We start from the raw sequence: 15,169 nt of genomic DNA, 5'->3' as shown, positions 1-15,169 counted from the left end.
TAGTAGCATTTTCATTTCAATAAAGTTGCCATACAAGTTCCCATTGTTGGCTGTAAAAATCAGACTTGGCACATCGGGTCCAAAAAGAGGGCATTTTGCCTGGGAGACTAGAACGGCTACCTAATTTGCAATTTAGTTGCTCCATTTCCAATGTCCAGCATTATCAGGAGGTTTTTATCTCTTTTCTGGCTTGGAGAATTCATATTCTGGACTTGTACACTCATTTTGGTCAATTTCTCAGTTTTGGCTAGCAAACTCCAGAATTCTTTATTTAAAATAAGTTGAGGACCTACGGGTATGCAATTAGTATTAGAATCATTTTTAGCAGTTATTCTATTCATAATACAGTTGCAGTTGCTCTCAATTTCGTTTCAATTCAGTTTTATGCACATTTCATGTCTGGCAAACTTGTTATGTTTTACCTTAAATTATCCAAAACTATCAAAAAATACAAAAACAAATCAGAATTAGCATTTCAGAGAACTTAGAACCAGCAAAGTTCTTACAGTTGCCCCTTAAACCCATTTGGGTTTTCTTAGCGCCTATTTTATGACACACCGAGCACTGAATAAAGATGTCCAAAAGACACTCTATCCTCTCTCGAATAAGATAACCGCATATGCTAAGATTGCAAAGAAGATCATATGGCGATTCCAATGTTTTCACTGTGAACTAGTGACTTTAGTGTTGGATATAGCTCCTTTGTTGATGTATGTTGGTAATCCAAGGCGAACTTGGGAATTTCATTCACAATGAAAACTTTTAGCTATGAAAACTCTTAATTTTTGGGGGGGGATTTTCAATTTTGGATTTCAAAAAAATAGAAAAGGAAAAGGATTCCATAGTTCTATACTATTCTTGGGAGTTTAAGAGACAGTAGTGATTGGGTGAATCTAAACCATGCTTTAGTTCGCCAGCTTAAAAACTAAACAAAGTGGGTGCAATCTTCAAGGGTTGTGCTGAGAATTTTCATACCATGAATAGTACCATCAAAATGAACAATACTTATCCGAAGGTTGAAGTTGTTTATCCACAAAATATGCTCAGGCTAACATTGCACAATGAATAAAAATCATTTGTTCATCAAAAGTATGAGCAATGATTTCACCAACCAATACTATCAAATCTTACATTCATTTAACAACTTTATAAAGCTAATTCTATTCTATCTTGAAGAAAATATGAAAGCATGCCACTATGAGATAACATAGAAATTCAAAGCAATGCAAATGAACTTTATTATCATAATACTCTTAAGCAACAATTTCACCAATCTCTCCCATACAAATGAGAGAAGAGGGGTTTATGTAGAGTTTTGAAAATGAACGAAAGGCCTAGATCAATGAAAGATCCCTTTCCAACCAATGAACTGATTTCTCTGAGTTTTGAACTTTTTGTTTGAGGTTTTTTGTGGAAGTTTTAAGTGGTTTTGAAAGCTACTTGTTTCCAAAGCATCATATAGGGTTTATGCTTGCTTCTTTGCCAATGAACAAATGATTTTGAATGCAAAATATAATAAAATAATGGACTGATAACTATTTCAGAATTCTAATTTTTATAACAGCACAATAATTATTGCAATTTTGAAAGATTTATTTCATCAGAAGAACAAACAGCATATCAGGGGTCCGACGCCCACCCTAGAAATGAGTGTTTTATTGGATGAATTATGATCTACTGCAAAATAATGGCGTCCAAGAAGAACTAATGCCTCCAATGAGGTTTATTTGCTTTAACTATAATTATCAAAAACAATTATTGAAAGAATAGACACATGTGCTACTGATTACTCTAAGCTCCCGGGCAAGATCACTAAATTTGCTTAAGTTTCCACAAAGAATTGCTCATATCAATCACATATGCCTGGATAAGTCTGCTAAATCACATTATTTGCTGATTGCTAATCCTGACAATGAATTTCCTTCCTTATTCCAACCCTAATCACTACTGTATGAATTATTTGATATCTCAGCTGCCTCCAAAATGGTATGGCTGGCTAGGAGAGGCGACATATGTGCTGGAAAAGGTTGTGGCTGCCTTTGATTGCTTCCAAAAGCTGATTTCCCTGCTGTTACAGGTTTGCAATTGCTGATAAAGTCTGATTATTGTACCCAAATAGGAATTTTGGATGAATTCCTCAATTCTGTGACTTGGGGTTTCGTCCAAGCTCACCTGGTATTGAGGAATTTCGTTCCCCAATGTAGATTTGTTGTTGTTCTGATTTGCTGAGCTCCAAAGCTCATAAGATTCAATAGAAAATGATGAAAAGAATACCCAAAAGCTGTCGTAAAACTTCTTTTAAGCCTCTCAAATTCCAATGCCCAAATTAGGGTTCGAAATTATTAAATTTAATAAACTTCAATCAAGTTTATTCCTCTCCAATAATTCGAACTTCATGAAACCTTTAACATTCATTAACAAGGGGGCCATTTATTGTAAAAATAACAACACTTAGTCGCCTAGGGAAGTGTGCCAAGGGCCCACTTTATTATGTTTTATTATAAGATATAAAGTGATTATAATAATTCACTTTATTATTATTAATTTAAATCCAACTTAAGAAATATTAAATATTTCCCAAATAATTCATAAAATCCTCATTTGGACTCAAAACTGAAATCTAACTGAAGACGGTGATCATGGAAGATGCCTGAGTCCTATAGGCCAATTGATAGTTCCCCCTAAATATTAGGGATCCCCCCTAAAAAGTAGGGGGTAAGAACTGCCACCAAAGTTCCCAGAATGATCCTGGAGGTCCTCTAATGCATCCTGGTCAACTCCCAGTCAACCCCTAAAAAATAAGGACCCCTCCTAAAATCCAGGAAACTGTCACAAACCACTCACAAAGCCCCTGCAATGCTCCATAATCCTCCAATTGAGTCCCCTATCCAAATTGTTGACCTATGGAAACTCGACTAATAGGTCAACCACCTATCATCTGCCTATCTCCTAGAAAGGGGGCATTACAATCAAACAGAGATCAACGGTTGAGATTGAAACACGGGTACCTTGAATAGGATTTACAATAGTTATCCAACAAGAACTAATAAAAGATTGGCACACGTCACATTGAGCTTTCTTCTAGAAGAATGCATCCTTATCCCTTTTGTGTGGAAGCATATTCAATGAACCTTGACACAAGAGGATTAACCTCTTCCATTATGACATGTGGCAGCATGTTTATCATGTATTCACTCATGTCCAAGTCATCAGCATAGGTGGCAAAAGCATTCTCACAATCTAGTTCATGTTACTGAAATGCATCCTTGATGGAAAAGAAGGTGAATACCTTAGTCAGATTTTTCTTAAAGATCGGTCCTGTGAAAGTGATGAAATTCTCTTGAGCTTTGACCTTCAAATTTTCCACGTTCATTTCATTTTCTCAAATTGCTTCCTTTCCAAGCACATCAGCAGCCACAAGGAAAATCTTATTTTGAATTTCTTTAATCAGCTCTTCAATTTTGACACCATCAATCTTTACCTTTTCTAAAACTTCATTTCTTGCCATCAATGCCCAATACCATATGTTGAAGTCATAGATATCTCTAGCTGCAATTACTTGTCCATCTATTAATTCCTATTTCGGAATTCCTTTCAACACCTTCAAGCATGGGATTACTTTATCTTTACTATTTTGAAGATCCTCCCACATCTCTACCATCTCTTGAATTCTAGATAGTAATGAAGAAGTTTGTCAATATGCTAATATAAATTCTTCCATGAACGTGACAACTTCATTACTGATGTTTGCCATCCATTCCTTAGTTTCTTTAACTATCACCTTCATCTCTTCAAAATCTTCAATTGTTTTCTCGGGAAGAGCCAAAAGCGTAGGGATTGTTGTATCTTCAATCTTTAATTCTTCTTTCTTTTCTACTTCTCTCTTCAATCTTTCCTTGATTGTCTTTGAAGTCAACATGACCAAGGTTGGTGTCACCAACCCTCTTCCACTTTGAACTGATTTTAGATTCTGGCTGTGATCCCTTGCTAGCGAACTTCATTTGAACCTTTCTAGAAATCTCTTTTTGAGCTGACATCTATCTCCTGAAAACCATGAAAACTTTCTAGATTAAAAAAAAAAAGAATAAGGGGGTTGGACGATTGTTCGTGAAGCATTTGCCCCTCAAAAGCATAAAAAAGGCAAGACGATTTGAAGTGAAAGCTGTTTTGTAAGTTTAGAAAAATATTTATTAAATCACTCCAACTTTGACCTCAAGCGTGGAAATTGGCTTTGAAATTCTCCCGGAAGATGTCTTGGAAATTTGCAATTTTCAACTTTTTCAACACTTGGCCAAATTTTCACAAATTCTTTCCCTTCCAAGGAGCGAATTTCCTTTTGATTAACTTTGTCAAAACTCTCAAACTCTTTTCCTTAGGCGAATTTCCTCATGCTTTTCACTTTTTGTTTTAATCATCTTTCCATTTTCCTTTCAATAGGTTGGCGAATTTTATCCTTTGCCTTTTATTTTGCTTTACCATTTTCACATTCCTTTCATTACCTAGGCGAATTCCCTTTTGATTTAAACCTTTATTTTCCAAATTTTTTCTTCTCAACTTGGGTGAATTTCTCTTTGCTTTCATCTTTAGCCAAACTTCTTCTTTGTCCACCAAGAGCGGACTTCATGATAGCACAAGGAACTTTTTTTTCTTTTACCAAGGGGGGTGGACTTGATGCGTTGATAAGGAATTTCCTCACACCTTAGGGCGGACTTTGTCATTCCACAAGAAATTTTACCCCCTTGCCTAGGGCAAACTTCATGATAGAAAAGGATTTTGCACACCTCCCTAGGCAAACTTGCTTCTTGGACAAGGAATTTCCATCATGTTGGAGCGGACTTCATATGAGATCAAGGAAAATTCTCAATACTCAGCCATTTGTTTTTTCCATCTTTCTGATGTGTTGGCAAAGAATCTTCCCTACATTTTCTCTTATTTGGCGAACTTCACCTTGGTTTTCACACTTAGCCAAACTTTTCACTTATCCACCTAGGGCGGACTTTACCATGTTTCAAGACAATTTCTTATTTCAGATGAGTGGACTTCATACTGCTGTAGAATTTTCCCCATCATGCCTTGGCGGACTTTAGCATGTTTCAAGACATTTTCTCTTGTGATGGGCAAACTTTTCCATGTCTTGAGACATTTTCTACAAGGTTATAGCGGACTTTGCCTTGCTTCAAGACATTTTCTCATGGTTTGGGCAGACTTTACCTTGTTTCAAGACATTTTCTCTCGTTTTGGGCAGACTTTACCTTGGTTCAAAACATTTTCTCAACGTTTGGGCGGACTTTGCCTTGTTTCAAGACATTTTCTTCATCTTGAGATGGTGGAGTTCATATTTTTCTAGGATTTTTCTCTTTAGCATGAACACTTGGTAGAATTTCCTGCTCATCACTATGTTTATCTAGAACTTTTTGGATCAACACCTTGTCTGGAGAATTTTCTTGATTTTTTTCACCTTGAAGATACAAACTTTTCATTTTGAAAAGAACCTCATTGTTATGACCTAATCACAAGTCAACTTTCCAAAAAGCTGAAAAAAGCAAAAAGAAAAGAAGAAAAAAAGCAGGCGAAAAAGCTGCTTCCCCAATTGGTCCCAAAGGGCCAAAAATGAAAAAAGCAAAATTCCACAAAAATAGGAAGTTGTCAGAATTGACCTCAACCAGTTGCGTTTTTCGTCCTTTGGCTTGCCTTAGCACTTTTGTGATATCAAAATGTCCATTTGATCCTAATTGGTCCAATTGACCTGAGGACTTTAGGAAAAAAAACTCTTGAAAACCCCTAACTCTAGACTTGCAAAGATTGGCGACTCAAAACACTACCCTAAAAAGCTTAAAAAAGGGGGGGTCCCCATTTGCAATTAGGTGATATGTGAAAACGTCACAATAGGTCTCCAATCCTAAACTCCAACTATTTATCAAGATCTCTTGTCATATAAGAAATTTGATTACAATGACCATCTTAGGAACAATGAAAAATAACCACAAAATGTCATTGTCTGTTACCACTTGTAATGTCCCCTTATGCTATTCTTTATAAATTAGGGAACAATTAACTTTATCAATCAATTGCAAGAGAGAGTCTTCTTTCCTCACTTTAACCACTAATACTTATAAATGATGATGAACAAGGCAAGTGTACAATGATCTCCACTCGTAATATGATATAATATAATGTTACCTCTGAATTGACAATTAGGTGTATCCAAATGATCTTGATAAATATATATGACCGCTAAGGATGTATCTATACATTTACATCAAATTATTTTGGAATCAAGAAGCTCAAAAGCCAAAAAACTGTGGTAAACACTATCTAGAATTACTAGTATGCGTGTTAGTTTCTCCATGAAAACAAACACTACACACCAAGGGAAAACCAACACCTAGGGGTAAAATTGCCTTCTCACATGAAAACTTTCCATGATGCTGAAACCACCACGAACTTGCATATAGGAGTTTTCTCCATGAGAAAATTGCACATTGTTTCTCTCTATGTTCTTGGGAACTTGCTTCAAAGTTGTGTTTGTCTGCAAAATGTCCAAATTACATCAAAAATTTCAAACCATTGCAGGACCCTGTACAACTTTCATATTTGTCCTTAGTTGAAATTCACGGTTTTTAGAGTTATACAAAGCATTTCAAGTTACAAAGTTAGACTAGTTAATGAGAATAGTGGCTTAGCTCCCTATATTTGTTATTTTTTATGATTCACTTCGGACCACATCAGGAGGGAAAGAAATGCAGTGCCAAATCTATTGTTCAATTGAAGCAACTCAGAGAAACTTACTGAAGTAAGGGCATTGATGAGGGGAAGTGCATTCATTTAATGGCATCAACAGAAGTTATAGGCCAAAATGTGTGTAGCCAGAATCAAACAAATTGACATCAAATACCAACCTCTACAAAAAGAATTTGGAATAAATTGTTAAGGCATAAACATCTGGATTGCATACAACCTCACAGGATTTTTCAGGTTATTAACAGCACAAAGGACCATAAATATCTCGATGCCACACATCATTTCAGGATTTTGTAAGTTGACAACAGTCCAAAAGGACTCCACGTGGAATTTTCTCTAACCAAGCCAAGATGTAATCTGAAAATAGCTGACATGGGATGATAAGAAACGCTTATAAGGCACTCCCTGGAATGAAATGTGGCATAGCATCGAATTGAAGCTGATATCTTACGTAACCACAACTTCAAAAACCACTTAACTAAAAGGCTAAGTATAAAACTTAAATATATTGGATTAAGGGAAAAAAGGAGGAAAATGGAAAAGAGACTGGACAAGCTTCAGTTCTGAAAATCAAGATTACAGAAGTGAATGGAGCCATCGAAAAACTACTTGCCAATTGGGGAATTTCTACCTTTCTTGTGACAGCAAGCACATTTGGGAAAGGGGAAAGGACAATGCAACTGATTATTCCAGTCGAGAAATGATATATTTTTCTTATAAAGTATAAGTAAACAAAGAATTGATGCTGTTGCACTACCAGAAATTATATTTTAGTAACAAGGCATAGTCTGCAAAATATCTGAAAAATAAAATAAGTAAATATAAAAGACGCACTTTTGAGGAGTCCCCAAATGTAACATCAATAACCGCAAATCCGACTAGATCAAGAGCTGAATACATAGCCTGCTGCCGCCATTCAATCTCTTTGGGACTCACAAAGTGACTTGTGTATAGTTCCTGAAAAAAATATACCAGAAAAATGGACAGTCGATCATATTTACTTAAAAGAACATTTGAAAAGTCATGACACTAATAACAGAAAAAAACTGCAAATCATCTGAGCTCACCTCCAAGAACTCTGCTCTTACACATAAAACATGAAGAATGATATTGTGGATGGTCGTATCAAACAATAGTATCTCCATCAAAGTATGCTTCAGCTCAATTGGATGCTTATTCAACGTACTACCAATGCATACATGCATAAGACTGAACACCTGTAAATAAAATTGAAGAAATAGTTTACAATCATGACCATAAAAAAGTATATGCTTCCTTAAAGTCAATTAAGAATATACTGGAATTATCCTCTTTAAGTACTTAGAAACACTGGACCATAATGCACATTTAGAATCGTATCCATGTACATTACATTTTCTCTTCAGTAAAGAAGCCTATCATAGTAGTTCTCATTTATGCACTACATTCCTCACTTTTTAAATTGTTCAGAAGATTTTACCAAAGCTCAGTTTGTAGCCACTCCAGCAACTTTTCATGGAAAAGAATCTCACAGATAAACAACTCGCTTCCAAAGGAATTGCATAAAAGCTCAAATCACATGGAAAAGAAATATTGTTGTAAAAGAAGTAGGTAGCTACAAAACAAATTTTGAAGCATTTAACATAGATAAACTACTTTTAATGCTAAGTCAATAAAGTTTTGAAGCATTTAACATAGATAAACTACTTTTAATGGTAAGTCAATAAAGAATTGTTTGATACTTTTCAATATCATAAAAAGTAATACAGTTGTAATTGCGCAACATTATCTACCTGATCAAAAAATTGGTTTGCAAACGGAAAACAAGCACATACCAAGTTCTATGCACCGTGGATACTTGTATGCTTATCCTGAATATTTTGTACAGAAACCTCAAGATTTATTATCTATATTACCCCATGTTTTGGGATGGGGACGGTGGGGGACAAGGGAAGGTGTTTTAGGGATGACAGCGGGAGGTAGCCATTTTGGGGGGACAGCTAGGGGACGGATATTAAAAAGCTTAAAAATTTAAAAATATAGAAAATTCCTAATATTCACATGATAGCATTCATAAGACAAACATCATATACATCATAGAACCTTAACACATAATATTAGAGTTCAATTGAATTTTCTCATGAGTATGATAATTAATTTAATACAAGATAATGATTTTCATTTATATTATCAGTAGAAAAATGGTTTTTCAATGCAGAATTTTTCATTACTAAAGAAAACAGTAAAGAAAAGCTAAAAACATTTTTTTTTTGTTTTTTTTTGAGGATTCCTCATCCACAAAGTCAGATATTTATTTTCTTTATTTTGCAAAAAATGCATCAGATATTTCATAAAGAAAATTTGAAATTTATTCCTAAGTTGAAGAGTAGAATTATGAGGCAAATCTCTCCACGTAAAAAGCATCAAAAGCAGAAACCTCCTCAATGGGCTACAAACATTAATAATGTAATATCTTCAACAGAGCCATAATAGTTTAACCTGAAATGTTCGAAACCCCTCTGTTTCCCACATCCTAATGGGGGATTGTCCTCGAAAGTTGCATGAAGCTGTTCTGAAAAACTACCTTACTCTTAGACCTCCACAAGAAATGAAGTTTGGAAGCAAGTTATATTCAACTTGAAACCAATTTTCAAATTTTCCTTGTAGCAAGGCAATACCAAACACTGTGAAAGTCTTAAAGTGAAAATTTTGGTGAAGGTCAACTAGTTTTTGAGCTTCTGAGGGAAATTTTTGAAATTAGACAGAGCTAAAAAAATTTATCTGCTATTAATGAAATCATGGAAAAGGAAAATCGGGAAATATTATAGTTCAATTTCTACTAATAAAATAAATGAAAATGATACAGCCTTCATAGAACCTTTATTTTCCATCTTTTGTGTGTGGTTTTTATTTTAATTTACCTTTTTGTTTGTTGGTCTATAAGGTACAGCTGGGACGGTTAGAGGATATTTTCAGCAAATTTCAAAACCAGGATGATTACAAAAATAATGGATTTCTCGGTTTTGTTAGTTTTGGATTTCGGAAGCAATTCATTTTTAGATTCTGATCAAGTGTTCGATTAGAGCTAGCTTTGATGAAGGGTCTTAAAATTTGAGGGGTTGAAGCGAGTGTGCAATATTGACAATTTTGCAAATGTTCTCAATATTATTGATTTATTGTCAAAATTATTGCTTTGTTGTTAAGAGGTAAAAATGCAAAAGATTGTCAAGTGCAAAGATCAAGTTGTCAAAAAGCATACTGTTATTGAAAAGTCAAAAATTGTTAGGTTTCAGGTGGTTGCATTTTCTTTTATGAGTGTTAAGTCACTTAAAATTTTGCAATAACTACGATGCAAGACTATTGGACTGAGTCTCAACTCTGCCTAAGGATTGATCAAAATATTTTGCTAAGAGCTAAGGTGGACTTGGGTCAAAATCCGACACAACCCTGTGGTGCATTGTAAAAAAAAATTGAATGCAGGACTTCATGTAAAGTCCGCCACTGCACAAGGTCATTTTCTTGGACATATGTTGTGCATGAAACTCAGGTCCAAGTCTCATCTAGGTCCACCTTGAATCAAGTCTTTGAACCACACATTACAATGCAAGACATTCACCAACTTTGCTACTATGCCTTCATTCCATTACACCAAGAAGAGATCAATGTCGAACACTGGTCAAAGTCCGGAACGCAAAATGACTAATGCAAGATCATCACCAAACTCCACAATGTGCTTTGATTCAAAAGAATTTTCTAAGTTAGAATCCATGGCGGACATGAGGCTAGCTCCACCATTCAAGGTGGATGATTGCAATGATTGCAAAACTTAATATATACCCTACCATTAAAAGAATGAAAACAATGCAAGACTGGTTATAAAGTTTGTTGGCCAAGGAAGAATGTTAAGTGTGCTATGGCAAATTGGTGTAGGACCTTTACCAAAGTCCACCAATCAAGCAATGAATGCAAAACTAGATGAAAGGTCCACCATTTTTTAAGATGCAATTGAAACAATGCAAAGGTTAACATAAACTCTGCCATTCATTAGGTTAGAACAATGTTGGACTTGAGGTGAAGCCTGCCAGTGAAACAAAGCAATATGCAATCAGCATCAATTTCGCCACAAATTGAAGGAGAAATACCGGACTATGAACAAAGTCCGCCACACAAACAAAGCAATGTGTAATCATCATTCAACCTCACCAAATAGCCGACCTATCACATTTAAATTCAACGATTTAAAATTCAAAAATGAAACATTCTGCAATGAAAAGACAAAATCAGCTTAGGAGGTGAAAGGGTGCGCTATACATAACAAATGAAATGCAATTCATTTTTAACCATTCAATTCAAAAGCATTTCAAAATTTGGTTTGAGACCAGAGGAGTGCGAATTATACTAGATCAATCCGACGGTTTTTTCAAGCCAATTTGATCATTACATTGATCAAATTTACAATTTGAAGTTGATGCTATTTGTCAAGAGAAAGATTGAAGTGAGTTTAAGGCAATTTCTATCCTTTTCTTTTTCCAAGTGTGATTGAAGGCTAGTTGCATGTCAGTTTTTCAAGTTATCTTCATCCTAGGGCATCCATTTGGTGTGAGTGTATCAAGGACTCCGTTTGAGGTAATCTCAGACCTTCCTTCATCTATTCTGCCATCCTTTTCATGCGAATTAACCTCAAACCTGAGCAAATTCCTCACAGACCTGGGTCTGATTTTCAAAATCAGGGTTTAAGCAACCAAGTTTCCAGCCAAAGGAAGGGATTAAGTCACCAAAGTCGGGCAAATTTTGTCCTCGAGGTAAGCTTTAGAGGGTATGAAGAGTGGTTTTTAAAGAGGAATGCACTTAAATTCCACGTATTTTGATCATTATTTTCTGATTTTCTGATTTGTGATTGAAGCATTCCTTATCTTCTTGATATTGTTAGCAAGGCTCGCAAAATTCTAATCAAATGAATTCATCGATTTTTTTATGATTTCAAGGCTGCCATCCTACATTGCATTGATATGTTTTCAAGCCATTCTTGTAATAGAAGGTGTTTTAAATTTTCATGGGTAATGTCAGCGCCAACGGGTATCTCTCGAAAGGCTCAAATGAAGTATGACTACAACGGAGTGTTGCTCGACTCCAAGAATAACCAAAAATGGAAGAAGGTTGGAGACACAAACCTTGGACATGTATATATGGGAAACTTCAAGAGGCAAATGTATGGACTTGATTGATGCTTACCATCAACAATCGCAAGGAAGATGATGCACAAGGAAATTGTTCAAGCGGCAGTTATTCCTTCGACAGTACGATGCAACGAGCTAATGGTGGAATGTCCAACGCATTATGATCCTCAAAAAAGACAAATACAGGCTCCTGATGGTAGAGTGCTAGCAATTCTAGGAGAAGTTGCAAGCAAGGAAGCATTCGCAATTCTTGATTATAATTCTACAATTTACAAGTCAAAGGACGATACTAACAAAATTTATTAGGCAAAGGCTAAAGGCTTGTGCGGAGATAATTAATAGTCAGTGGTTACAAAAACCAAGAGGTCATCACTCAAGGATGCCGAAGAAACTTTTATGCATTGATTTTTAAAAAGATTATGGAGACCGTGTCCTTCTACTAAGCCGAGTCATGGGAACGCCTCAAGCTTCTAATTTTATGTTTTATTTCATTGAGGAAATTGCAATAAGAGTAAAGATGATAGTTGGGCTAAGATCATTAGTGATAATGTCGATGAAAAAATTAAAGAATTTGGAACGCACTCGGTCTTTCTATATGAGTTTGTATGTTGTTTATTCATTGGCAAGAAGTTATAAGTATCCAAGATTTATATGTAAAGGGATAATGGGTGATAAGAAATATCAAGTTAAGGTGTATGATAGCTATCCATAGTTACATCCATAGATGGCACACTCGCAGAGTACTCAGCGAGTTTCAAAAACTCGCCGAGTTTTTGAGCTCTGCAAGTTTTTATGACTTTAACTCGCAGCAAAAACTCGCCAAGTTTATGCAAAAACATGAGCCATCTCAATACAAGGGAACAAACAATGCCTTTTCGATGTATATTGTCAGAACTCTTCAAGGAGGTACTCATCAAAGACTGACACAATAAGCTAAGGAATTGGTGAGGAAATTTGGTTCATGGTATACTCAATTTCCAAGTTCACATATATTCGACTTCAAGGATTTGCAAGATGTCCCTACAAGCTTCCAAGGTATCCAATGGATAAGATGATATTGCTGGAGGTCACAAGGCTGTTGTCCACATCCGACAAAATTCAAAGGAGCAAGCATAGAGCTGGAGTACCTTTTCCTCTCACTATTGGGAACTTGTTTGAGTCATGCCCTACAATGTAGGCAGTTGAAAAGTCAGATGAAGAGATACAATTCTACCCTCTTTCTCTCATCAAGATCCAATTTTGATCCTTATCATTGCATCTAAACAATAAATGGAAGAAAGTATAAGCATAGAGTTGATCTTGAGGATTATTGGGCCAATGCAACGGATGAGTTCGAGATTAGGAAAAGGATGTGGTCAAGTTTGTCAATGAGTTTCATTAGAACATTTGAACTTTTCCACGTGCCCAATCAATGTGAAGATGATGGGAATTATATTCAAGTCCACTATAAAAAGGAAAAGAGTAAGCCGCTTCCTCTAGTTAATTGGTTCAATCCTAAACTATCAGATTTGTCTACATTGATGAGGCCAGTCATGAAGTATACAAGGTGGTGGGTTCATCAACGAGCCAATAAGTTGAAATAAAAGAATACTCCCTTGGCTTATGAATTGATGGGTGATTTGGAGTCGCATTCATCCGATGATGAGGAAATGACTGAAACCACGAAAATGGACTATAATAGGCAAGAGGGTGAAAGTTCAAGGAAAAGGAAAGATACAACAGAAAGTTCTCAGGTTAGGAAAGAAAAGAAAAGGAAGAATCCAAATGAAGAGACAAAACAGAAGAAACAAAGAACAAGTGTGACTCACTCTTCTACTAGTACCTCATTGGTGAGAGAAGTTGATTCGTTAGTAGATAAGAATGGGACATCGGTGGCTAAAAATGTATCACAACAGGAACTTCAGATAATATCTCCAATTCATGAAGATCAGAATATGAATGCATTTTTAGAATCCGTCCCACAGAGGAATTTGGATCATGACCATTCACAAGACATTGATCTTCATATTGAGAATTGCCTCATCGAACCAAAATAGTAGTAGTTGAAGATTTCGGAAACCCAAATATTTCCATTTCAAACACAAATTTTGATGAAGGAATGATTTCAGAACTCAAGGGACTCCAAGAGGTTGACCAGCAAGATGAAGGCATACAACAGTCTACCATATCTGAATGGTTGAAAGAAAGAATGAAGAAGAAAGCAGTGGTAGAGGTACAACCAGTGAATGATGTAGACAAATTTCTAGCAATGATATGCAAACCTATACAGAAGAAGGCAAAGAAATTCTCTAAGATTATAAGAGATGGTTTAGGGTCTCGCACATTGCAAGTCACAGTTCCTAAAGTGGATAAGGCAAAATAAAATATCCTACCCAAAGAATATGAGGTGAGAACAATGTATTTAGGAGCTACAACGAATGAGCAAGAGTTTGAAAATCTAGATGATTCCATCAATGTCATTAACGAAACAACTAGAGAATAAGAATCGGTCAAAAGAGGAGAATCAGCAATTGAAAGAATACCTGAAACACATGATGAAGTCCATTTAGCAAGGGGATGAAACATTTTTTCCACCAGCATTACTTTCAAGAGAATCCATTGAAATTTTTGAAGCAATGAGAATAATAGCAAAAGAAGCAAAGGAATGGATCGAGGACGTTTGTGACAAGGCCACAAGTTTGTAGAAGAATAGGTGCAAGTACATGGAAAGGTTGCTACATTCATGTATAGAATTCAGAGTGTGCTAGAATTGTGGGAGAGTTTCTTAGTTGTGCAAGAGAAGACAATTAAATGCTTGCATGTGTTAAAAGAGACTTCCAAACAAACTTTGATCGATGGAGCTGTAATAGAAGAGAAAGACATATACGAATTTGGTCATTGGTATTGAGCATTGATGCCAAAGAAACAATACTTGAGAAGATAGCTAATGATTGTGTGCGGCTAGAGGGAGTGATCAAGGCAATTCAAAGTAACATATTTGTTGCAGTTGCAAAAGTGCTTCGACAGCAAGGGATCGGTGACGATGATATGAATGTGGAAAGGTTGAAAGACGAAGTGCGGAATAACCTCCTGAAGGTTACCCGTCCTATTCTGAAGGACCGGTTGAACAAAGCTCAGTTATTCATGTTCTTTGAGGATAACTTTTGAAAACAAGAATTGGAATGGGAGAAAACATTTGCCATGTGTTAATGACTTGGACGTCATAGAATACAAGTTGGATATTGTCCCAAGTGTACCAATGGTGGAGATTGAACTTCTTGTGTCCAGATTCA

At 35.8% G+C, this 15,169-nt stretch overlaps 1 protein-coding gene across 3 annotated transcripts in view; it reads right to left on the bottom strand.

Annotated features, from left to right (window-relative positions):
* LOC131045463 (uncharacterized) overlaps positions 1–15,169 on the bottom strand; it is a 285,469-nt gene that overhangs the window by 112,912 nt on the left and 157,388 nt on the right. For all 3 annotated transcript variants that reach the window (XM_059218424.1, XM_059218422.1, XM_059218423.1), the window contains 2 exons: positions 7,809–7,958; positions 7,576–7,698 (listed from right to left, as the gene is read on the bottom strand). In XM_059218424.1, coding sequence (XP_059074407.1) covers positions 7,576–7,698; positions 7,809–7,958 — 273 coding nt within the window. The remainder of the gene's footprint in view (positions 1–7,575; positions 7,699–7,808; positions 7,959–15,169) is intronic.

Source organism: Cryptomeria japonica, chromosome 3 (genome assembly GCF_030272615.1).
Source record: "Cryptomeria japonica chromosome 3, Sugi_1.0, whole genome shotgun sequence".
Lineage (NCBI taxonomy): Eukaryota > Viridiplantae > Streptophyta > Pinopsida > Cupressales > Cupressaceae > Cryptomeria > Cryptomeria japonica.
This window is presented reverse-complemented; position numbering and strand designations above follow the sequence as displayed.